This window comes from Triturus cristatus, chromosome 3_2 (genome assembly GCF_964204655.1).
Source record: "Triturus cristatus chromosome 3_2, aTriCri1.1, whole genome shotgun sequence".
In the NCBI taxonomy this organism is placed as follows: domain Eukaryota; kingdom Metazoa; phylum Chordata; class Amphibia; order Caudata; family Salamandridae; genus Triturus; species Triturus cristatus.
The window spans coordinates 681,873,663-681,894,258 of NC_140584.1; the positions used below are offsets into that span (position 1 = coordinate 681,873,663).

Here is a 20,596-nt window from a genome sequence, read left to right on the forward strand (position 1 = left end):
AGGCGCTGCAATTTGGAACAGTGTTACACAGTCACGCTACGTGTGCTAGAACACCGAACCTCAATTCATTAGTACTGAGGCTGTCCCCTTTTTGGAAAACAAAGAAGCATACTATCGACTGCCAGCAATTAGAATTCCTTCAGTTGCTGCACCTCACGTTCTGTTGTTCTCGAGCTCTACTGTTCGACATTTATCATTCTGAGGGCGATAAATTAAGTATATTTAAATCGGATAATGGTAATACCTGTTCTTTTACAGCACCGAGAAACGTCCCAAATTAAATCATGCAAACCGTTAAAAAAAACAATAATAGCAATAATAATAAAAATTATAATAATAATATGAATTAGACCAGTTGACCAAGTGCAAATGGTTACTACTTGATCCGTTTGCCGTCCCATCATTTTTTGGATCTCTGTGGAACCGCTGAGCTGAAAATTCCATTTGAATTCTTATTCTTTCTGAATTTTCATGTGATGGTGAAATCAGGTTGGTATTTTTATTTAACCCGATAATTCGCCAAACTCTTGGGCCTTGAAAAACAATGTGGGTGGAGCGTCTAATTGGCCTTTGCACTGCAGCTGTATTGTCCTGCTGCCACGTGCGCCCCCTCGTGCCGCTGCAATCCGTGTAATGCGAGGGATAGCTCCGCTGTCCCGTTATGTGCAATCCGTGTAATGCGAGGGATTGCTCCGCTGTCCCGTTATGTGCAATCCGTGTAATGCGAGGGATAGCTCTGCTGCGCGAGTCTATGAACATCTCTGCACTCTCTCCTGTTAGGAGTAAAAACCCGTGTTTTTTTAATTTTATTTTGCATCTTTTATATAGCGCGACCCGAAGGTGTTGGAGCGCTGTACATGAGCAGCGTATTTACATTACACATTCAGGCATCGGGAGATTAAGTGATTTGCCCAGAATCACAGGATGTGGACGCGACCTCGAGGCTCGAACCCTGGTTTCCAGCACCATAGTCGACAGCGCAGCCGACGGACCACATCCTCTCCCCATTTCCACAGTTACCCTGGGGGTAATTGTACTGCTCAAGGCCTCCATTTAAGCCTGGGGTGGGCGCTTCTGTTCCTGCCGTCTGTCTGAGAGATAGCTCTGCTGTTGCATCTGGTGAGATCCGCTTGGGTAATGCCCCCAGTTGCTCGGGTACAGCGCAGTTCACTTTTGTGCAGGGTCACACATTGTGTCACCTTCAGCACGCTGCCTTCCTGGTAACTTTAGATCCAGTTCTGCGCAGCGAGAAGGACACGCGTTGTGTAAATGTGCAAAGTGTGACCCACGTGCGGGTTGTGCAGTGAATCTGCGTCTCCGCTGGTTCCCGTGGGCATCGAGCCAGTCACCTGGTCTCACGTCCCGAGCCGTGGAGAGCGCCTAGAGGTGCGGGGCTATGCGAGGCGCTGTACGAGACACAAGAAACACCCCGTGCATTAATAACGGTAATCCTAATATCTTATAATGTCACCTCGCCTCTACAGGCCCGGCCCTACAGGCTGAGCCCAGCAACGCCTGTCAATCACCCTAAAGAGATTGAATGCAAGGGAAACTTCATGTATGACACACCCGGAGCAGAACAACAACCAAAGGAAATACAAGAAACCACACTCTGCAACTCACACACGGTGCAGAGCCGACACACCAGCGAAGATACAACTCCATCAATCAATCAACACACAATGGAAATACAAGAGACCACACCCTGCAACTCACACACGGTGCAGAACACGCCAGCGAAGATACAACTCCATCAATCAACACACCACGGAAATACAAGAGACCACACCCTGCAACTCACACACGGTGCTGAGCCGACACACCAGCGAAGCATCTTCCTGTTTTCCTGTCTCCATTGGGATACTCACAGAAAAACCCCTTGGTGTACAGAGTAATACCCCGGCATGGCTGAAGTAGTGCAGCAGTAAATCGAGGACAAAGCTAGAGCAGCTGGAGAGAGTCGGTCTTTTTACAAACAAGGAGATCAGGTGAGGGAGCAACTAAGTTTTGGAAATTAACAAATGCGTCCGGACACCGGGACACCACCGCCTTTCTCCGAGGCGAAGCAGAAATGCCTCGGAGAAAGGCAGCAGCGGTTTCGGATTCGGGGGCGTGTTTTCCTTTCTCTCCTCTTGCCATTAGCTGGAGGAGAGAAAAACACGCCCGGGCTAAAAGCAACGAAAAAACACGCCCCCGAATCCGAAAAGAACGGGGCCTGTTCGGGGTGACAAACCTCTTCTCCAATGGCTGGCCAGCATTTAAGAGGCCAGCCAATGGAGAAGAGGGGAGAAGAGGGGCGGGTTCAAGCCCCTCTTCTCCAAGTCATTAAATCTCGCGAGCGAGACTGCGCAAGCGCAGCCTTCGCTAGCCGAGACCTAAAAAGCTATTGTAATGGATGGCCAGTGGGGTTGAGCTTGTGCTTACTTTTCCCGGCTTTACATATTGCACATATATTGCACATGCACTTTAATGAAGTTATTGGGGTTGGGCTGATCGAAACATAGATTGCCTTTATGTTATACCTACGTGATGCACATGCATTGTCGCGAGAAGAATGGATTTCCTTTTATTATTTTATTCTTGAATCGAATGAAATGTATTTTACTGTATATACACTTTTATGGTCACATTGGCCGAAATAAAGTTTTCTGAGCTGAACTGAATGCCTTGGAGGTGTTGGAAGTTTAAAAGCTAGCAACCAAGCTGTCCTGGTACTTGGAGACATGCCCATCAAATGTAGAATAATTAAGGCTGCAAGAGCTTGCCTAACTCGCATCCAGTCAGACCTATGACCGAAGGGAAAACCTTCTGCCTCAGTGGTGGAAACTCTGGGGATTTCCACACGAATTGTTAAGGGTCTGACAGTTTGTGCTTTAGGTTTAGGCAACCGCGGTAACTAATCAAAACAATTGTTATTTGTAGCACCATTATTGCTGGTTAAAATGTTTCTGATCGATCAATAAATTAGCAAAACTACCTGCGACTTTTGTCCTTTTTTTGAAATTGTAGATATTAATTAGGTACATTTTATAACGAGAAAAATCACCAATCTTGCTTTCATTCTTCTGCATATATTGGCATGCAATGAAGGGAACTCTGAGCACCGTACACACATGGATACATATCTCCCCCAAGCAGCAAATAGTCCTCTTTCCTACAGCCATATCTCAGATTGTAAATTGGCAGCCAAAGGGTTAGGATCTACATTTCTAATGGACAATTTAAACATGAAAAAGTGTTCTGTTCTTGACTAGCATGGGCATTGAGAAAGAGGAATTCTACACCTGTGCATTGGTAACTCAGGTCAGCCTTCTATACTTATGTTTGGTTGTTTATATAGCACTTTCCACCCTTAAATTATAACACTATTTTCTTGTAGATTTTATTCTTCTTCACCTTCTTGTTTCCTCAGGAAACAGAATGTTGGCACAAATTTACAAATAATTGTTAACAATCAATTGCAAGAAATGTCTTCTTATTCCAACTGAACATACCATTATATTTAACGGTAAATAATGTTTATTTTTCTTTCTTTTACAGATACCCCACCCAAGAAAAAGAGGGGGAAATTTAACCAAGGCAAGTTTGATTCTGTGAAGTATAAAACCATTATTTTTTTGGGGTCGTTGATAGGTAGGAGGCAAATCAACTATCAGCATATGTAAAAATGGCACATCATTCTTTTTAGGTATGGCTTGGAGATAGCTTTACGTGTCTAATCAGCTTCTCGTAATCAAAAATATTCATAAATATATATCCAAATATACATACACATAGAGGCTGTAAGTCAAGCCTCATCAACAACTGATCTGTTCAGTTGTCCTTCACATTTTGCGTCTACCCACTACTGCGTTCAACATGGGGTAATGGGTCAGGTAACTACAGCACTAGCTTGCCAAGGCCAGACCTACTGTAATTGTCAATGCGTGCATGTAATAGAAAGTGTAGTAGATTCTAATTAACTTTTCATCTGAAGTGATACTAGAGCACATATGCCACAAACATTAAAGTTTAGTAGTACAGGACAAGGAAATAAAGGTGAAAATCAATTGAATACGTTCTTCAAACTGAATTATGATATGTTTCATAGTACAATAGTTTTTAACTAAAAAAACACTAATATTAGATCAGGTTTTTTATACTGATAATCAACATGTGACATGAATACCAATAGGACAACTTTTAGTAAACTTATTGGAGTGCCAAAGTAATGACTGAACCTTCAATAAACAATGTTCCATGACAATGTACTGTATTGGCAATCATAATTTATCCTTTGATAATGAACTTTAAATTAAAATATCATACCCATGGTAGAGTATGAGTTGAATTAATGTGTTTAGCCTTTTTATTTAATTGAATATTTATTTTATAAAGCAGGACCTTTACAACACAGGTTTCAGAGTGCTGAACAGTACTCAAGCAAACAAAGCACTAGGCATATTATTGAACAGCGATGTGTTTAAAATCAGTAGAATATAAACATATATTATAAGTAAGACACAAATTCATTAGGTGACATGATATAAGAAGCATTCAATTATAGTGTCTGTATATTGTACAGAAGCAAAACAAAGATGTTTGAGAGGTTTTGGGTTACATTTGTAGATCATTGTGTACATAGGAATGTGCAAAAAATGCTTGGTAACACAAACACTCTAGTTCTCTAGTGATTGAAAAATATTTCCTACTTTTGTGCTTGCTTGCAAAAATTAAGTTGTGGTAATTTACTCATGTGCAATATTAATGTCTGATTGTGCCAATAAGATTGCAGTAAAAACAATCATTTGCTATTCAATAGGTCTCGCATTCACACGAGTTTGAGCTATTGGCATTGTAAATGATGATGCCTTTTATTTATGTTTTGGGTTTTAAAACATAAATAAAAGGCATTGTTATTTACAATACTAATAGCTTAAACTCTTGCAAATGCGAGACCTATTGTATTGCAATAAAGGGCCTTCTTGACCGCTTGTTAGATTGTAAATATCAGAGGAAGAGACCGGACTGCGACGTTTTCAATGTAGTGATAAATAGTGCATTGAAGAAGATGTGTTATTGTTGTAAATTACACAGACACAAAGTGTGAAGTGAGAGTTACATATGATCCGAGCTATAAACACTAGTGAAAGCGCTCCAACACCTTTCACTCTGTGAATACACTGTTGTGGCTCAGGAGGGAGAGCGGGAGCGGGGAGCTATTTCCTGCCCTCTCTGTGATTTGAGTGTGCAGTGTGGCATTGCGTATTGTCATCGCTATCTTTGGCCTAATAAAAAACACTCTAGCTGTAGTAGGGCCCTGGCTTCACCTCCTGGTGCAGTGCGGGCTGTGCTTTATGACAGGCATGGCGGGAGGGAGGTATGGTCTCAGCTGCAGCTCTGGCCTCGTACAGTGCCCCTGCTATTACTAGTGAGTGAGAGGCGGTGGTATTGGTGGTGCTGGTATTTGTGGTGCTTGTATTGGTGGTATTGGTGGTGGTGGCATTGGTGGTTTTGGTGGTGGTGGTATTGGTTGTGGCAGTATTGGTATTGGTGGTGGTGGTATTGGTATTGGTGGTGGGATTGGTGGTGGTGGTACTGGGATTGGTGGTTGTACTGGGATTGGTGGTGGCGGTATTGGTATTGGTGGCGGTGGTATTGGTATTGGTGGTGGTATTGGTGGTGGTAGTGGTATTGGCAGTGCTTTAAATGGGAAATTAGAAGTGCCGGTACTCACTAATTAGACTGGGTAGGTATTAAGGGGCGTGTCTAGGGGCGTGTCTAGGGGCATGTCTGGGGGTGTGTCGGTGATCCAGGAATTTAATAATAGCCACATAGGTAAGCTTTAACGCAAATGCTCTGATTGTCATGTAAAGCGCTTAAATGCCCATGGGCCAAATTCTTGCAAAATCAAACTGCCTCCTTACATGAGAGACATGGCAAGCATCAGCTTCTATGTCACATGTGCAGAGCCTAATTTTTGGCAGTTTGATATTGCGTGAATTTGGGCCATGGGCATCTGCGATTTACATACAATCAGAATATCTGCATTAAAGCTTACTTTTTTAAGAACCCTGGTTAAGAGAGTTGTCCGGAGCCACAGGAGGATGAGCGAATGTCGGAATTCGACCCTGGTTCTTCAGTTCCAATCTCAGCACCTCTGACCATAACCTTATTCTTGTTGCGATGCCAATGAGAACCAGAGCCGCAACTAGAGCCAATTTCAGAGGGGGCTAATTCTTTCAGCAATAGGCAGCAGAGATGCAGGGGCTCTCAGAAAGGGTGAGAAACAACAAAGCCTCGTTAAAAAGCAATTGGTCTTTTAAAGACCTGTGAAGTACTCGGGTGCGGCTGTGTGCGTGCCCAGTAAGCTGTCTCATCCCGGGCTGCCACACGACGGGGGAGGGGGGGTGGCTGTCTGAAGCCCTTTGATCCCAATGGGCTTGCTCGCCTGATGAGAACCTAACACTGCAGGAGCACCCCAGCGCAGAAATACACAGGCTGTTGCCAGCCAGAGCAGCACCTCAACACGTACCATCTGTTGCACGTGCCCATACTTCAGGGCCTGAGCCCTGCTGCTTCATGGAGTACTGTTACTCTCCTTGCCCAAAAATAAGTTCCGGTACTCAGGGGGACAAAACTGAGAAGTGCCGGTACTCAGTACCGGTGAGTACCCGCCCATTTAAAGCACTGGGTATTGGTGGTGGTGGTATTGGTGGTGGGGTATTGGTGGTGGTGGTATTGATGGTGGTATTGGTGGTGGTGGAATTGGTATTGGTTCTGGTGGTAGTGGTATTGGTGGTGGTATTGGTGGTGGTAGTGGTATTGATGGTGGTATTGGTGGTGGTGGCATTGGTGATATTGGTGGTGGTGGCATTGGTGGTGGTGGTAGTGGTGGTGGTATTGTTGGTGGTGATATTGGTGATGGTGATATTGATGATGGTGGTGGTAGTGGTGGTTGTATTAGTGGTGGTATTGGGTATAGTATTGGTGGTGGTGGTATTGGTGGTGGTGGTATTGGTGGTATGTATTGGTATTGGCGGTGGAATTGGTGGTAGTGGTATTGAATTGAAGACAGAATCTCCACTCATGCACACAACAGCAAAGAACTCTTCAACATCATCAAGGAGTTCGCCCAACCCACCAGCGAGTCCATCGACATCCCTCCCTCACAAGACCTTTGCGACAATCTCAGCACCTTTTTCCACCACAAAATGAAGAGCATCTACGACAACTTCGACGAAGACAACCAACACAATGAACCCTCACCAATCTCCCCCGACACCCTGAAGTCCGCGATCGACAACTGGACAGCCCTCACCACCGAAGACACACTGAAGACGATAAAGTCAATCCACTCCGGGGCCCCCACGGACCCCTGCTCCCACCACATTTTCAACAGAGCCGCCGACACCATCGCACCCATGCTCTGCCACACCATCAACCGCTCCCTGGCAACCGCCTTGTTCCCTGATGACTGGAAACACGCTGAGATCCACCCCCTCCTGAAGAAACGCTCGGCGGACCCCACTGACCTCAAAAACTACAGACCCATCTCCCTGCTCCCATTCCCAGCGAAAGTCATCGAGAAAGCCATCAACTGCCAACTCGCCACATTCATCGAAGAGCACAACATTCTTGACTCCTCTCAATCCGGCTTCAGAAAAAACCACAGTACGGAAACCGCCCTCCTCGCCACAACAGACGACATCCGTACCTTACTGGACAAAGGAGAAACAGCAGCCCTCGTCCTCCTCGACCTCTCAGCGGCGTTCGACACAGTCTCTCACCGCACCCTTATACGCAGACTCCACGACGCAGGGATCCAAGACAAGGCCCTCGACTGGATCCGCTCCTTCCTCTCCGGCAGAACACAGCGGGTCAGACTCCCCCCTTTCCTCTCAGACCCTACACCTACCACCTGCGGAGTCCCCCAGGGGTCCTCCCTCAGCCCTACGTTCTTCAACGTATACATAGCCCCGCTCACCCCCATCGTCAGAACCTACGAACTCAACATTGTGTCATACGCAGACGACACCCAACTCATCCTCTCCCTATCCAACGAACCCAACACCGCCAGACACAACTTTCGAGAAGGCATGGAAGCCGTCGCCAAATGGATGAAAAACAGCTGCCTACAACTAAACACTCACAAAACGTAAGTACTCATCATGGGCCCAAACCCAGATGCCTGGAACGATACCTGGTGGCCCCCCTCCCTCGGAAGCCAGCCCACCCCCACGGACCACGCACGCAACCTGGGAATCATCCTGGACTCAGAGCTCAAAATGGACCACCAGATCAACTCCATCTCGTCCTCCTGCTTCCACACCCTCTGCCTCCTATGTAAGACCTTCAAATGGATCCCCCTCAAACACAGAAAGACCGTCACTCACGCCCTAGTCAACAGAAGGCTCTACTACGGCAACGCACTCTATGCCGGAATAAACAAAAACCTCACCCGCAAGCTACAGAACATCCAAAACGCCGCCACAAGACTGGTCCTCAACCTGCCAAGACACTGCCACATCTCCCAGCACCTGTGCACACTCCATTGGCTCACCATCAAAGCTAGAGTCACCTTCAAGATGCTAACCCACGCTCACAAGGCCGTCCACGACACCGGACCAGCATACCTGAATAGCCGACTCAAATTCCACGCACCCCAAAGGACCCTACGATCAGCCCAGCTCTTCTACGCCATGGTCCCCCGCACCACAAATACCAGATCGGGAGGTCGCTCCTTCTCCTTCAGCGCGGCCAGAGCCTGGAACCACCTTCTGCTCCACCTCAGACAGATTACATCGCTCTCCATCTTTGCAAGAAACCTCAAAACCTGGCTCTTCGACAGACCCCCTCCTTGAGGGCCTGGAACCTGCGACCCCCCCCCCCCCCAGCGCCTTGAGACCCTTACGGGTGAGTAGTTGCGCTTGACAAACACCTGATTTGATTTGATTTGATTTGGTGGTATTGGTGGTGGTGGTATAGGTGGGAGTGGTGGTATTGGTGGTGGTGGTATTGGTGATGGTAGTGGTATTGGTGGTGTTGGTATTGGTGGTGGTATTGGTGGCGTTGGTATTGGTATTGGTGTTGGTGGTGGTATTAGTGGTGGTATTGGTGGTGGTGGTATTAGTGGTGGTATTGGTGGTAGTGGTGTTGGTATTGGTGGTGGTGGTATTGGTATTGGTGGTGGTGGTATTGGTAGTGGTGGTATTGGTGGTGGTGGAGGTGGGGATATTAGTGGTGGTGTTGGTGGTGGTGTAGGTGGTGGTATTGGTGGTGGTGGTGGTGGGGTTGATGGTGGTGGTATTGGTGGTGGTGGTATTGGCAGTGGTGGTGGTATTGATGGTGGTATTAGCGGTGGTGGTGGTATTGATGGTGGTATTGGAGGTGGTGGTGGTATTGGTGGTGGAGGTATTGGTGGTATTGGCCTTGGTGGTATTGGTGGAGGTGGTGGTATTGAAGGTGGTGGTATTGGTGGTGGTGTTGTTAATAAAACAAGCTTTTGAAAACATACCCTCAGGTGGCTTTAGTACACATGACCTGTAACACAGATGTGCTGTTGTCAGCGTCAGCCCATTAGTACAGGAATATGTGCACCTGGAAACCACATGACTTAATTCGGTAAATCATTTCTAAATCCATTTTACTTGAAGGGAGGTTGGGGTTGAAACAGACACGAGATAAGGCCGGGTTAAAGTGGTTGAAATCAGGCGCCCGTGTTACGGGGGTGGTCGTGCTGCTTAAAAAAACACAAGCTGAAGCAGCGCATGTCCGGCATGCAGAAAGAGAAACTCAATAAAGTAAATAGTGCTTACAGACTAAATAACAGGTCCCGTGTAACAGCCGAAGAAAAAGGGCCTGTCGCCATGGGAGGGTACAAATGAAGACACGGCTGTAATAAGAAGTGACTAACAAGCCTATTAACAAATCCGAAGGGAGCATTTACGAAAGACAATGACACAAGCCAATGAAAAATATGGGAGGAGAGTGGGCGTGGCTTCTCTCACATACACTACTACAGCAGCCTAGTGCATGCGCACTGCCGCTAGGCTCGATCTAAAAAGTTGTATTTATTCCTTATACACCCCTTTGTCTTTGCTCTAATTGATATATTCATGCAGTGGGGCTCCAGTAGACCACCATCCCTTGCCTTCCTGCACATTCTCCATGTGAAGGTCACCTCCTATTGCCAGAGCACCATCCACTCATCATTGGGCCCCTGCACCTATCACCCAATTTGTGACTGTTATACACGCAGGATTGCTCTTCTTTGGCTGCCTATTTGTCTACACTGCCTGCCCTTCTCATGCTGCACTGCCCCCCACAGTGCTCGCACTTAACTTCCTCCATACCTGTCTCATCCATGTTTTAAAGCTTTCCCAGTCGCCTTTATACTATTCTCTCCTTCGCCTCCTCCCAAGCTGCTTAACTGTCTCTGGAACCTCCTCACTTCTTCTTGCATTCCTTTTCCGTGACTATTAGTGGTGCCTCCTAGGTCTACCCATCAATAATTACTAGTACAGAGGACATCTTTGAATGTGTTGTTTTCTCTTTTTATATATATGACATATGGGGTTTTAATACATCCTCAAGCTTTTACACACCACTTTTACAGTATAGAACATTTTAAACTTCATATTTTGTGTTCTGAAATTTGTTATGTTTTACATTTTTCTTACTGCAAGCCAAAGTATACTTCGGGGAAGAGGATAATTTTAAGTAATATTAGTTTGCCATCAGTGGATTAATTACCATCATACCATCTTCTCAGTGGAAGAGAAGTGTGACATTTCCAATGGGACTGAAGAAAAAAACTTCAGATAATGTAGGATGGTTTTCAAGACATATTTTACGTCTCATTTATTTACTTCTGGTTTTTGAGATAGGGTAAGCTGTCTTGCCAGACTTTAAGAAGACATCTTAAATAAAGGGTATTTGGGCTAGTGGTCCCAAACCATTGGTTTGTTACATTGTCATCCACATGTTGCTTCGACCCACCACAGAATTCATCACAGGTCAGTCCGTCAGTCCTCTTTGGTTACTGGCATCCATCTCTGTAAGTGAGAGCATTTTTCTTGTGCACTATGTGCACATCTGCCTTAGTAATTGTCCCCTTTATTGCCAAGGCTAGTGGACCAATGTGTTTTTTTTTTTTTGTTTTAATACATTTTCTTTTTTCCATTTACAAATGTGATTTTCTTTCTTGTTTTTTTACTTTCTGTGGGCCTTTTTGCTCCTTAATCACTGCTTCCAGGCCCCCATATCAGTGCCCCACATCCTAAACGGGCATTGCTATATATTGTTATAATAGAATTTGGTTTTCCATTCTTCATTGTTAGTAAAGGATTCCAAAACAATTTAAAGTCGGCTATCCATGTGTAAGGGCACTGATCTTTGAATGATTTTACTTTATCATTCTTGCTGATCCTAGATATCCAACGCATTTTCAACACGTCTGCCTTCTTGGAACAGTAAATAATGATAAAATATACAAAAAATATTCAATATGGCAGCCAGTACATTCGTATACAACTGCCATCATCTTTGAATTTATACTTCATTATTAAAGAATGGGAATATCCAGTGTAAGATGGTCACCACATGTATGCAAGCTTTAACAAAGCCAGTAGATCTGCTGGTAGCCTCTCAAGGCCAGACTGATGGGATTTGCCCGAGCTTGTTTCCATTTCCATTAATGTTATTGATAATGTTTAGTAATATTTTTCCGAAAATGAGGCTGGTGCTTCTCGTTGCAGACTCTGTATTGGAGAATCTGGGTTAACAATTAATTTTTGATTTTGCGTTGGATTTTGTGATATAATAATATCCCTACCTCTTCATTTCCTGTTCAATCATTTTCAGCCACTAGGCGCTTGTTTAATAATGGAATTAATAAAATGCCCTCCTCCCTCACTATTTTTACATTATCATTGTTACAGGCCATTAGAGCTGCATTAATTGAGTTTAGGCCCAATTTTTAAACTACATATCAGTAGGGAGGTCAACTTGCTGACACCCAATAATTGTATTCTTATGATAACTGTCTGAATTCCACTTTGTCATTTACATCACCCCTATTAACAAGGAAGCATCCTCTGATGTGTGTCAGAATGCTTTTCTGTTAGTTACATGGTACATAAAATCAGGAATACTCATGTGACAAACATGAGATTCACTCACTCTTTAGAGTGTGTATGTGCACGACATAGGGCCTAGAGAACGAATGCTTTGAATGGTGACGATAGGTAACAGAGTGTGTGAGATAAAATATATTATTTTAGCAGGAAGTTGACATTAGTCGAGCTTATACAAATGACAGAAACACAACGGAGAGAAATCTTCCATTCTGCTGTCCGGAGAGCAATGTGCATTGAGTAACATTGCAAGGCCGCCAGCCTCGCACAGAACTGACAAGGAAGCAATAAGTGTTCGATACATTTACTTGCCTTTTTAAATGCATCTCTGGCTTAGGACTCTGTTCTGTACAGGTGGATATGAAAAACTTCACACAGCACAGCAACACTCTCTCCATAGAGAATTATTGGGGGGAAGGGTAATTAAGAGACCTTTTTGAGAGAGCCACAGCCACGAGGACTGATTGATTAAGGGAAGACGTGAGAGCACTATTGCCCGAGAGTTTCAATAATTCGTTATTTGTGAACCTGCAGTTTAATTTTAGTTACAGAAAGGGTTTCTTTGCATCCATCAAACTGCTGTTCAACTCACGATGGCATTGTATTTAACTTAGAGTTGATACTTTTGAACACTGTCATATTTGTATAAAATATTTGGTTCATTTCTGGGTATGTCATTTATATTAAAGTAATGGACATTCAGGTTTTTTTTCTCAACCTTGTGGCATTAATTAGAAGTTAAATGCTGAATCCTTGTACAGACTACAGTTTGCACAGGGATTGGAATTAGTAGTCATGGGATAATTAACACACCCTCCTTGTTTTCTCTAAAGGATGGTGGCAGGTTAAACCTGCCAAAATGTATTGGGGGAAAGGCATGGATAAACATGTACTAAAAATGACTCTGCATGTTATGCCTTATTTTCAAGGTATAAACTCAAATACAAGGCATTTACTGTGCATAGTAAATATCGCACCATGTGGTGATGGTAGTTACCATGTGTGGTAAATATCCTACCCGTTTCCACCTAAGTTGTAACGAGGGCCTAAATCTTTGTCAAAGTTTTCATCAATAGGTGTGATCTTTCAGCAAAAGTTAAAATAAATTATTTTTGGTTCTCTTTCATGTATTGTACCTCAAGTACGGATTCTATACACCTGTTTATTCTGGGCTCCTTGATACCACTTGTGGAATATGATCAAGAATGCATGTCAATAAATTAGTCCTTACATCAATGGTTACAAACAATAACTAATATGAGAATATTATCATGGTGAAGTATATAAGTCTAATAATATCGGTATGTAATATATGCCTGTTCAATTTCCTAGACGTTCATGGTGAGTAGAAAATATAATTTCGAGAAATATGCATTAATGCATAGGAAGTGGAAGCCAAAAAATAGGTTTCTTAATTTTATCTTGAATAGACATTGAACACGCTGCGCATACTCTATTCCTCCAAGAATTGAAAAATAATTTAATAAAATCGTTCCAAGATGGGGTTATTGGATGAAATACAATTGTAATAAGTAAATCTAAAAGAATTTGGTAATTAACTTAAAATTCTGTTGGTAATAACAATGAGCCTAGAATAATATTAATAAAAGTTAAATGTTATAACATGTTCATTATTTCACAAATTTTACACAAAACTAAGGGCATGATTGAGTACAGCAGTCCCAAGACCACCGTACCCGTGGGGGGCTTCGACTGCCACCTCCACGGCGGTCTAACTGATTATGACCATGGTGGTTGGACCGCCATAAGACCACCGCCAGGCCCAGAGAAAGACGACGTGTGCAAAAGGGCAGCGTGCCTAATGCCCTTCCTCCCTCCATGCAGCCACACAGCTTACCCGTGTCTAGGGGGGCCACTAGTGTTGAAGCGGGCAGGCAGCTACCACAGCCCTGCGCAGCCCTGCCATCCCCAGAAGGCAAGACAAGGGCCACCAGCTGCGAGTCAGGAGCGATCAGGTGGGGAGCACCATTCTGGACACAGCGATATCGGCAAACGCTGCACAGTGTGACCCACAGCAGCAGGCCTAATGGCCCGGTCGCAGTGTCCCACGACACCGGCTCTGACAATGCAGCAGCTACGAAAATCACAGCACTAGCAGGCTCAGGTGGCCGAGTGGAGCTACCCTGCTGAGTCTGTTGAGTCAATTAGAGGCAGTATCCAGGATTTTTTGTGGATTACGTGTATAAGCGACAGAGCCTCACTAGAGTGTGTGCGCTATCAAGGCCGCTCCGGTCACGCCCCCGATAATTTCTTCTTCCTTAAACATTTTAAGACAGCAGGGTGCGAGTGCACAGAGCCAAAGCAGGGGAGCCAGAGGATAACAACATGGTTGCACATCTTAAATGCTCAAGAAATAATCTGGCTGTATTAGGAGACATTCCAGTCAAGGAGCGCTAGCCTTCCTCCTGAGCTAATGATGTATTCCCCTGTTGGGTTTGGCGTGTTTTGCATGTACTAAGAGTGTGTTGTTGGTGGTCTACACTCGCTCACATATCATCTATCTCCTCCCTAGCCACCTCTGGATCAAAGAACCAGTCCCAATAGTCAGGAGGTGTCCGATGGTTTCTCATGGGAGGCACTGCTCTCACTGCCTAAATATGGATTCAGATTGTGACTTTCTCAACATCTCCTCCTAGTTGCAGTGTCCTGGGGTGATGTTCCTGTAATGCCCTCTCCTCCTGGCAAATCCCATCATCCTCACTCCCAGTCCTTGAGAAGAGACTGATTCTGACCAGGACGGTAGGCTGAGCATGACTGCAGTGCTAGAATAAGGAAAATAAATTGTTCTGCTTTCTTTTGCCCTGAGAAAGGGACTCCCATTGAAAAATATTAATTAACATAAAACATTCAGTATCACTACACCATTTGTTCAATGATGCACATTGTGGCATGATGTATTACAGTAGAAGGACTTTTTTGCAGAGTGCATAAAGTGAGGCTAAAAGAGATGAGGTTTGTCTCTCCCTGCCCTACGGCCACTCTTCTTGTATTGTCAATGGAGTAATTTGCCCATAGGTTATCCAAATCATGACTATGTTAAATAGTAGCACGCCTTTAATGTCCAGAATCCGTCTCTCTCTCTTTCTACCTGTGCTAAAGGACATACAGCTACTCCTAGTTACTCCTAGTTGCAGAGGCTCAGAATTTGGGAGTGGAGCAAACTCTTTAACTGAGGGCATAAAGGTGTGGTTAATCTTAAATGTTCATCTTGGTCCCACATAAGAAGTCTTCTGATCAAGAAAGGTCTACAAATATGACTATTCTTTCTGTACAGTGTTTGAGGTTCCCATGTCAATCAGCAGGGTTGGAGGGAGTGAGTAAATAAAAATAATTAAATGTGAAAAGTGAGGTATCGCTTAATGTGAAGTGTTCCTTCTTCGGGCTCTAGCTTTGTTCACTTTCTGTTTAGAGGTTTTCAATACTGCATTGTGAATTGTGCCAGTTTATCTCGCTACACTAAGGTCCTAAGGCAGAATAGCTGAGGTTCCTCCACTATGGCGGAGGAGCGTCGCTCCACTGCCCACAGAGGAAAACGAAAAATAAAATGATCTAAGTGCAGATCATTTTATTTTTTGTCCTGCGGCTGTCTTGGGGGCGGAGCCACAGCACTGCAGCAGGGCGGGGAGGAGTGGTGGTGGTGGTGGGGGGGCTTCACACGTGTCTGAATACTCCTTGCATAGGGGTGTATCCAGCCAGCTGTTTGTCCGGGGTGAACACCTGCTTCGGCCCATTTAGATACAGCGGGGAAGTTTTCAGAGTTTTAACGAGGTGTCTGTGACATTAGAATTTGTGGCTGTCGTTAAAGTGAATATATGTACCAACACTTCCAAAAAGAATAAATATGTGCATCACACCCCCTCCCCAAATACCTAACGGTGCTCCATGGCAGACATCAAGACAGGTCTTCTGTAATGAGAACCTGAGACGTTTTAGGGCAAAGTGGGCTGTGGCCCAGAGCCCCAGCCTTTCAGGGGCCCCTCTGATAGAGTCAGCTCTGTTCTGCAGAGTCTTGCCCTGATGACCTTGAATAATGACAGAATGTTTTAAATACTGTTTCCTTTCATTTATCTTTAATGTGGTTGATGTGTCAGAGTCTATTACAGACTTTTTGCTGACAAAAATTGTTTTTATGTTTCATGTAACATTCGTAAAAATGCTTCTTTTAGATCAAAACAGGACCTTAGATATGAGAAATGGGAGGGTGTCACAGAGATTATTCGCAGTGGGTTCCTGCTGTGTTACAATATTGAAAACACATCACTATCCCTGAATATTATATATAAACACATTATAAACTGTGGTAAGTGAGCCTGTCCAAAGAGGGCATGACACGGCAGAAACTGATCATACATTCAAAGCGGTTCCGAATAAGGACTCCCAAAATACATTTGGCCCAAGACCCCCAAAGTCCTTAATATATCCCTGAAGAAAACTTTTCTTTGAAATGCGTTGGATTTATGGAAACCTTTGCAGGGCCACAATAGCAAAATGATGTATTTGAAATGAACATGAGGGGCACATCTCTGTGGGAAATTCAAAATGATGGGACTGGAGAGCTGCGCAAGGAAAGGAAGTGCAGTGCATGTTAACCAAGTAAACGCAACTCAAAAAGATCCACGCGCCTGCGCGGCTCAGTCCGTAATAGCCAGGCTGCCGAGGGCACAGGGGCCTCGGGCGGGAGGGAGAGGGCTGCGGAGCTCGTCTCCATTAAAGGGCGCATTTTTAGACACATCCGCGGCTCCGCGGCTACTGTTCTGACCTTCGTTCCCACGACTTCTTGACTATATTCAAACCGAGAGGAGCGTGGGAATGAGAGGGAACGACGTGCGGTTAGACGCAGCTTTCTGTGGTAGACTCTTCATTTGAATTCCCCAGACGGTCCTGGGTGCTGTATACAAGTGTGACGCCAGTGCTTTTTGTATTACCCAGTGACAGTGAGCCACGTAGTGCCAAGTCAGCCTCGCTGCTCTGAATAATCATATAACACAACACTTCTTCCCATGGATCTCATCTGAGCAGTGGTAAGATGTGCAGTGCTGCAGTGAAGTCACTTTCAGCAGTAAATGCTTATTCATTCATTTTGACCAACACTTTATTTTGCCTTTGAACAGATATTTCACACAAGATGCGAACCGACTGTTAAACATAGTCATTACTCAGGGAAGTGTGCAGTGTGCCCCCAGAGAGAAAAAAACAGAACCACAAGGAGAAAACAGTCAAGAAAAGTGAAAAGACAGCAATCGTGTGCTTACCAAGAAGCAACCCAAGATTTCTGTCTAAGGTAGCAGGCAAGCACATCCTGTCCCTGTATCTGGACTGAGTCCTGAATAGCAACAGGTTTGTTTGTCAATAATGTTGTCGATAGCATTTCAACCCTCTTAACACTATCAGGGTCTCACCAGGACGAGGTATGGAGGACACCAGTGGGAGAACGGCTAGAGTAAGAGCGGGTAAAGGGCTCATGGTCTGCATGAATATTAGTAACCTTGTTCCTGGTTTCGGGATCACTAAGGAAATGCGTGATCGGCTGCCTGCTTTATGGTAGGATACAGAGGGTTGGTGAATGCGGAAAGTGCAACTATATCATGTGAGCACCAAGCTGACAATAAAATGTTTTTAGGTACTCATGGGTGTTGACCTAGTAGGATATAATATAAATAAAGACCAGCAGATAACATAAATGAATGAGAGCTCATTGACAGTATTCCCTGCTGTACTTACCTGTGAGTAGCACAAAAGGCTGTTTGGCCAAGTGCAGATTAGTGGGAGGAAGAGAATTAGCCTCCTAGAAATGCCGACTCTAGTCCACGAACACCAGAAGGTATACTGGTGCGGCGGTCCAAGTACTGCAAAGACAGGCGCCACTGCTCACCGGGGTGAGAGGAAAGAGATGAACCAACTTCATCCGCGAGTACAGGTATGTGCACATCTAGAGGTGTGCTGATGAGGCTGTCATTATAAAGCAAGGACAAGCGCCACGTCTCCAAGGTGCCTGAATCAGCTGTAGACATCAGGAAGAGCACAGGAGCAATTAACTGTCACTGTCCCAGGTTGGGTTCAATCTAATTTAAACGCATGCGTGCTGAAAGATAATAATGCAACAATACGGTGATGGAAGAAATGCTTGAATTAATCTCAGCTGGCAATCACTCAGGCCACACCCCAATCCATCATTTTTCACCCACCATGCCACCTCAGTTTGGACCCAGCCATATGCAAATCAATCTTGACCCTGCTCCAATGGGGACAGCCCACCCCAACTGTGAACTGCAACACGAGTGACCCAGACCGGTTTCACCCTGATTAAGGCTCATCAGCCAGTTATAGCTTGGCTCCAGTGGTACAGTGAGCATGGGACTCACGTCTGGGCATAGTCATCACACTTAGGGGGTCAACTGCAACAACAAGAAGGGGATGGGTAAAATGCTTGAATAAATCTCAACACTGACAATTGTTTGGGCTGCATCCCTATCCATTGTATTTCACCTACCATACCACTTTATTTTGGACCCAGTCATATGCAAATCAGTATTGAGCTTGCTCCATAATAATTAGGCAATCTCACATCTACTGTTGCAGGACAAGCTCCAGACACTGAGATCAATAAGGGGACCCTATATGCAGGTTTGACTGCAAAAAGGTTGACAGTTCCTTTGCTGCTACCACTCCTGTGTTGAACCAATCTTTCCAAAATATTTCCATCTGGTGTCCCCTAGCTTTCTCAGATAGGACCACCAGTCTCACATTGTTTCTGCATGAGCGGCCCTCTGCATCTGCAGTGAGATAATTCAAGAACATGATCTTCTCGTTCAGTTCTGTGATTTAAGCACACTTATCCTCAAAGCTGGGATGAAGTGCTGTTATCTTGCCCTCTTTCTCCATGACACCATCTTTGCTTGATCTGTCTTTAAAAGATCCAATTCGATGGCTGCTGAGTCAATTTTTAGTTCATGTGCTTCATGTGATTGGCATATAGGTAACAGGGTGATGTAGATCTGACCAGGAAGTCTATGGGTGGATCCACATCCATTTGAGATGATTCAGACCTAGAATTGTGCTGATCCAGACAATATACTGTACTAGAGCCATTGTCTTATGTGATGGAGATTTCAGAAATTTTGACTGCCCCATTGTGGTTTAGTTGAGCTGTTCTTGTGTGAAAGTAGCCAGATCCAATTATCAATTGCTAGTACTGAGGTAATCCATTTCCTCTGAACTAACATCAAGTATATTAGAGGGCAAGAAACAGAATGTCCATTTGTATCATTAATAACAAACTGACCACCAAGTTCCACAGAGTTTTTGTTAGTTTATTAATTTCATTTTGAGAAAAAGATAGTATCTCTATAACATTGTGCATTATTTACAAATGCAACAATTCACACACATTGCCCCGTGGTGGCTGCAAGGCTTTTGAACTCCCTCACTTTGAGTCTTCACAACAAATTTTCTCTTTTAAATTTCTGTAATCCTTTGAAAACACAGCTATTTTCCCTGTAATATTTGTTGGGCATTTATTGAATATGTTGTCTGTTAGTGTCTCAGAGTTAACCAGTATGTGTGCTTGCAAATATAATGTAATATAACCCTTGTATTCAATGACAGCACAAAGAAGGACAAGTAAAGACTGGAGTCACAAGAAACTAGTTGTTGTTAGCAACTAAGAAGTGTGAATCTTCTCTCAACTTCTTTCTTTATATGTCTATGTCGGCTAAGTCAGTTCCTATCTCTTCCCCAGGTGACCTTCTAGATGATCCAGTGTGTTGCTTTCTGGGCTATGTACCACAGACTTGCACTATTGGGCTTCATTCTGTTTCTGTGATGTCTCATTCTCTATTTCTGACATCTGTTTGGTGGCTTTTTAGTCTTGGGAGATTTGCGAATCTTTAAACTGAATACCACAAAGCAAAAAGAAAAAGTCCGTGGTATCTGTTTTGATGAAGACTTTTCCATAATTATCTTAGATGCCCAATGCTTCTATAGGTTCCCTAAAGTTTCCCTTCAAGGCTGACCGCACAGGGCAGATGTTGTTGCATCTGTGTGGTGTACCTTTCTTGTGCAACTAGTATCATGGTTTGAATTACTGTTTGGTGGTGTTGCTCAGTACCTTTATTCTAGTCAAGAAAACAATGAAGTTAGTGCAGCCCAACATTTTTGACTCTTTGGAACTACAATGAGTGCATTCTCCAGCAGCTATAAGACTCTGCCTGTTTTGGCCATTTGTTCCATCTTGTTTCTGACTTTGTACACATATGTGCGACACACAGATTCCAGTGCTTGACCTTCAGCATACGTTATCTCCATAGTCCAACAATTTCCATCAGTGGTACCAGATCTTGCCTCCACAACAATACTTGTTGCTTTTCAGTTACTGGTGTGCGGTTAGTTGAAAGATTGCTTTAGTCTCAGTAGGAACAGTGCTACTCCAACTTATTCTGTAGCACTTAACATCACCTCAC

General features: G+C 44.3%; 1 protein-coding gene across 1 annotated transcript in view; it reads left to right on the forward strand.

The window, feature by feature from the left end:
• Positions 1 to 20,596, forward strand: part of TFPI (tissue factor pathway inhibitor) — a 264,389-nt gene that overhangs the window by 123,891 nt on the left and 119,902 nt on the right. The window contains exon 4 of the mRNA XM_085648705.1: positions 3,541 to 3,579. Coding sequence (XP_085504831.1) covers positions 3,541 to 3,579 — 39 coding nt within the window. The remainder of the gene's footprint in view (positions 1 to 3,540; positions 3,580 to 20,596) is intronic.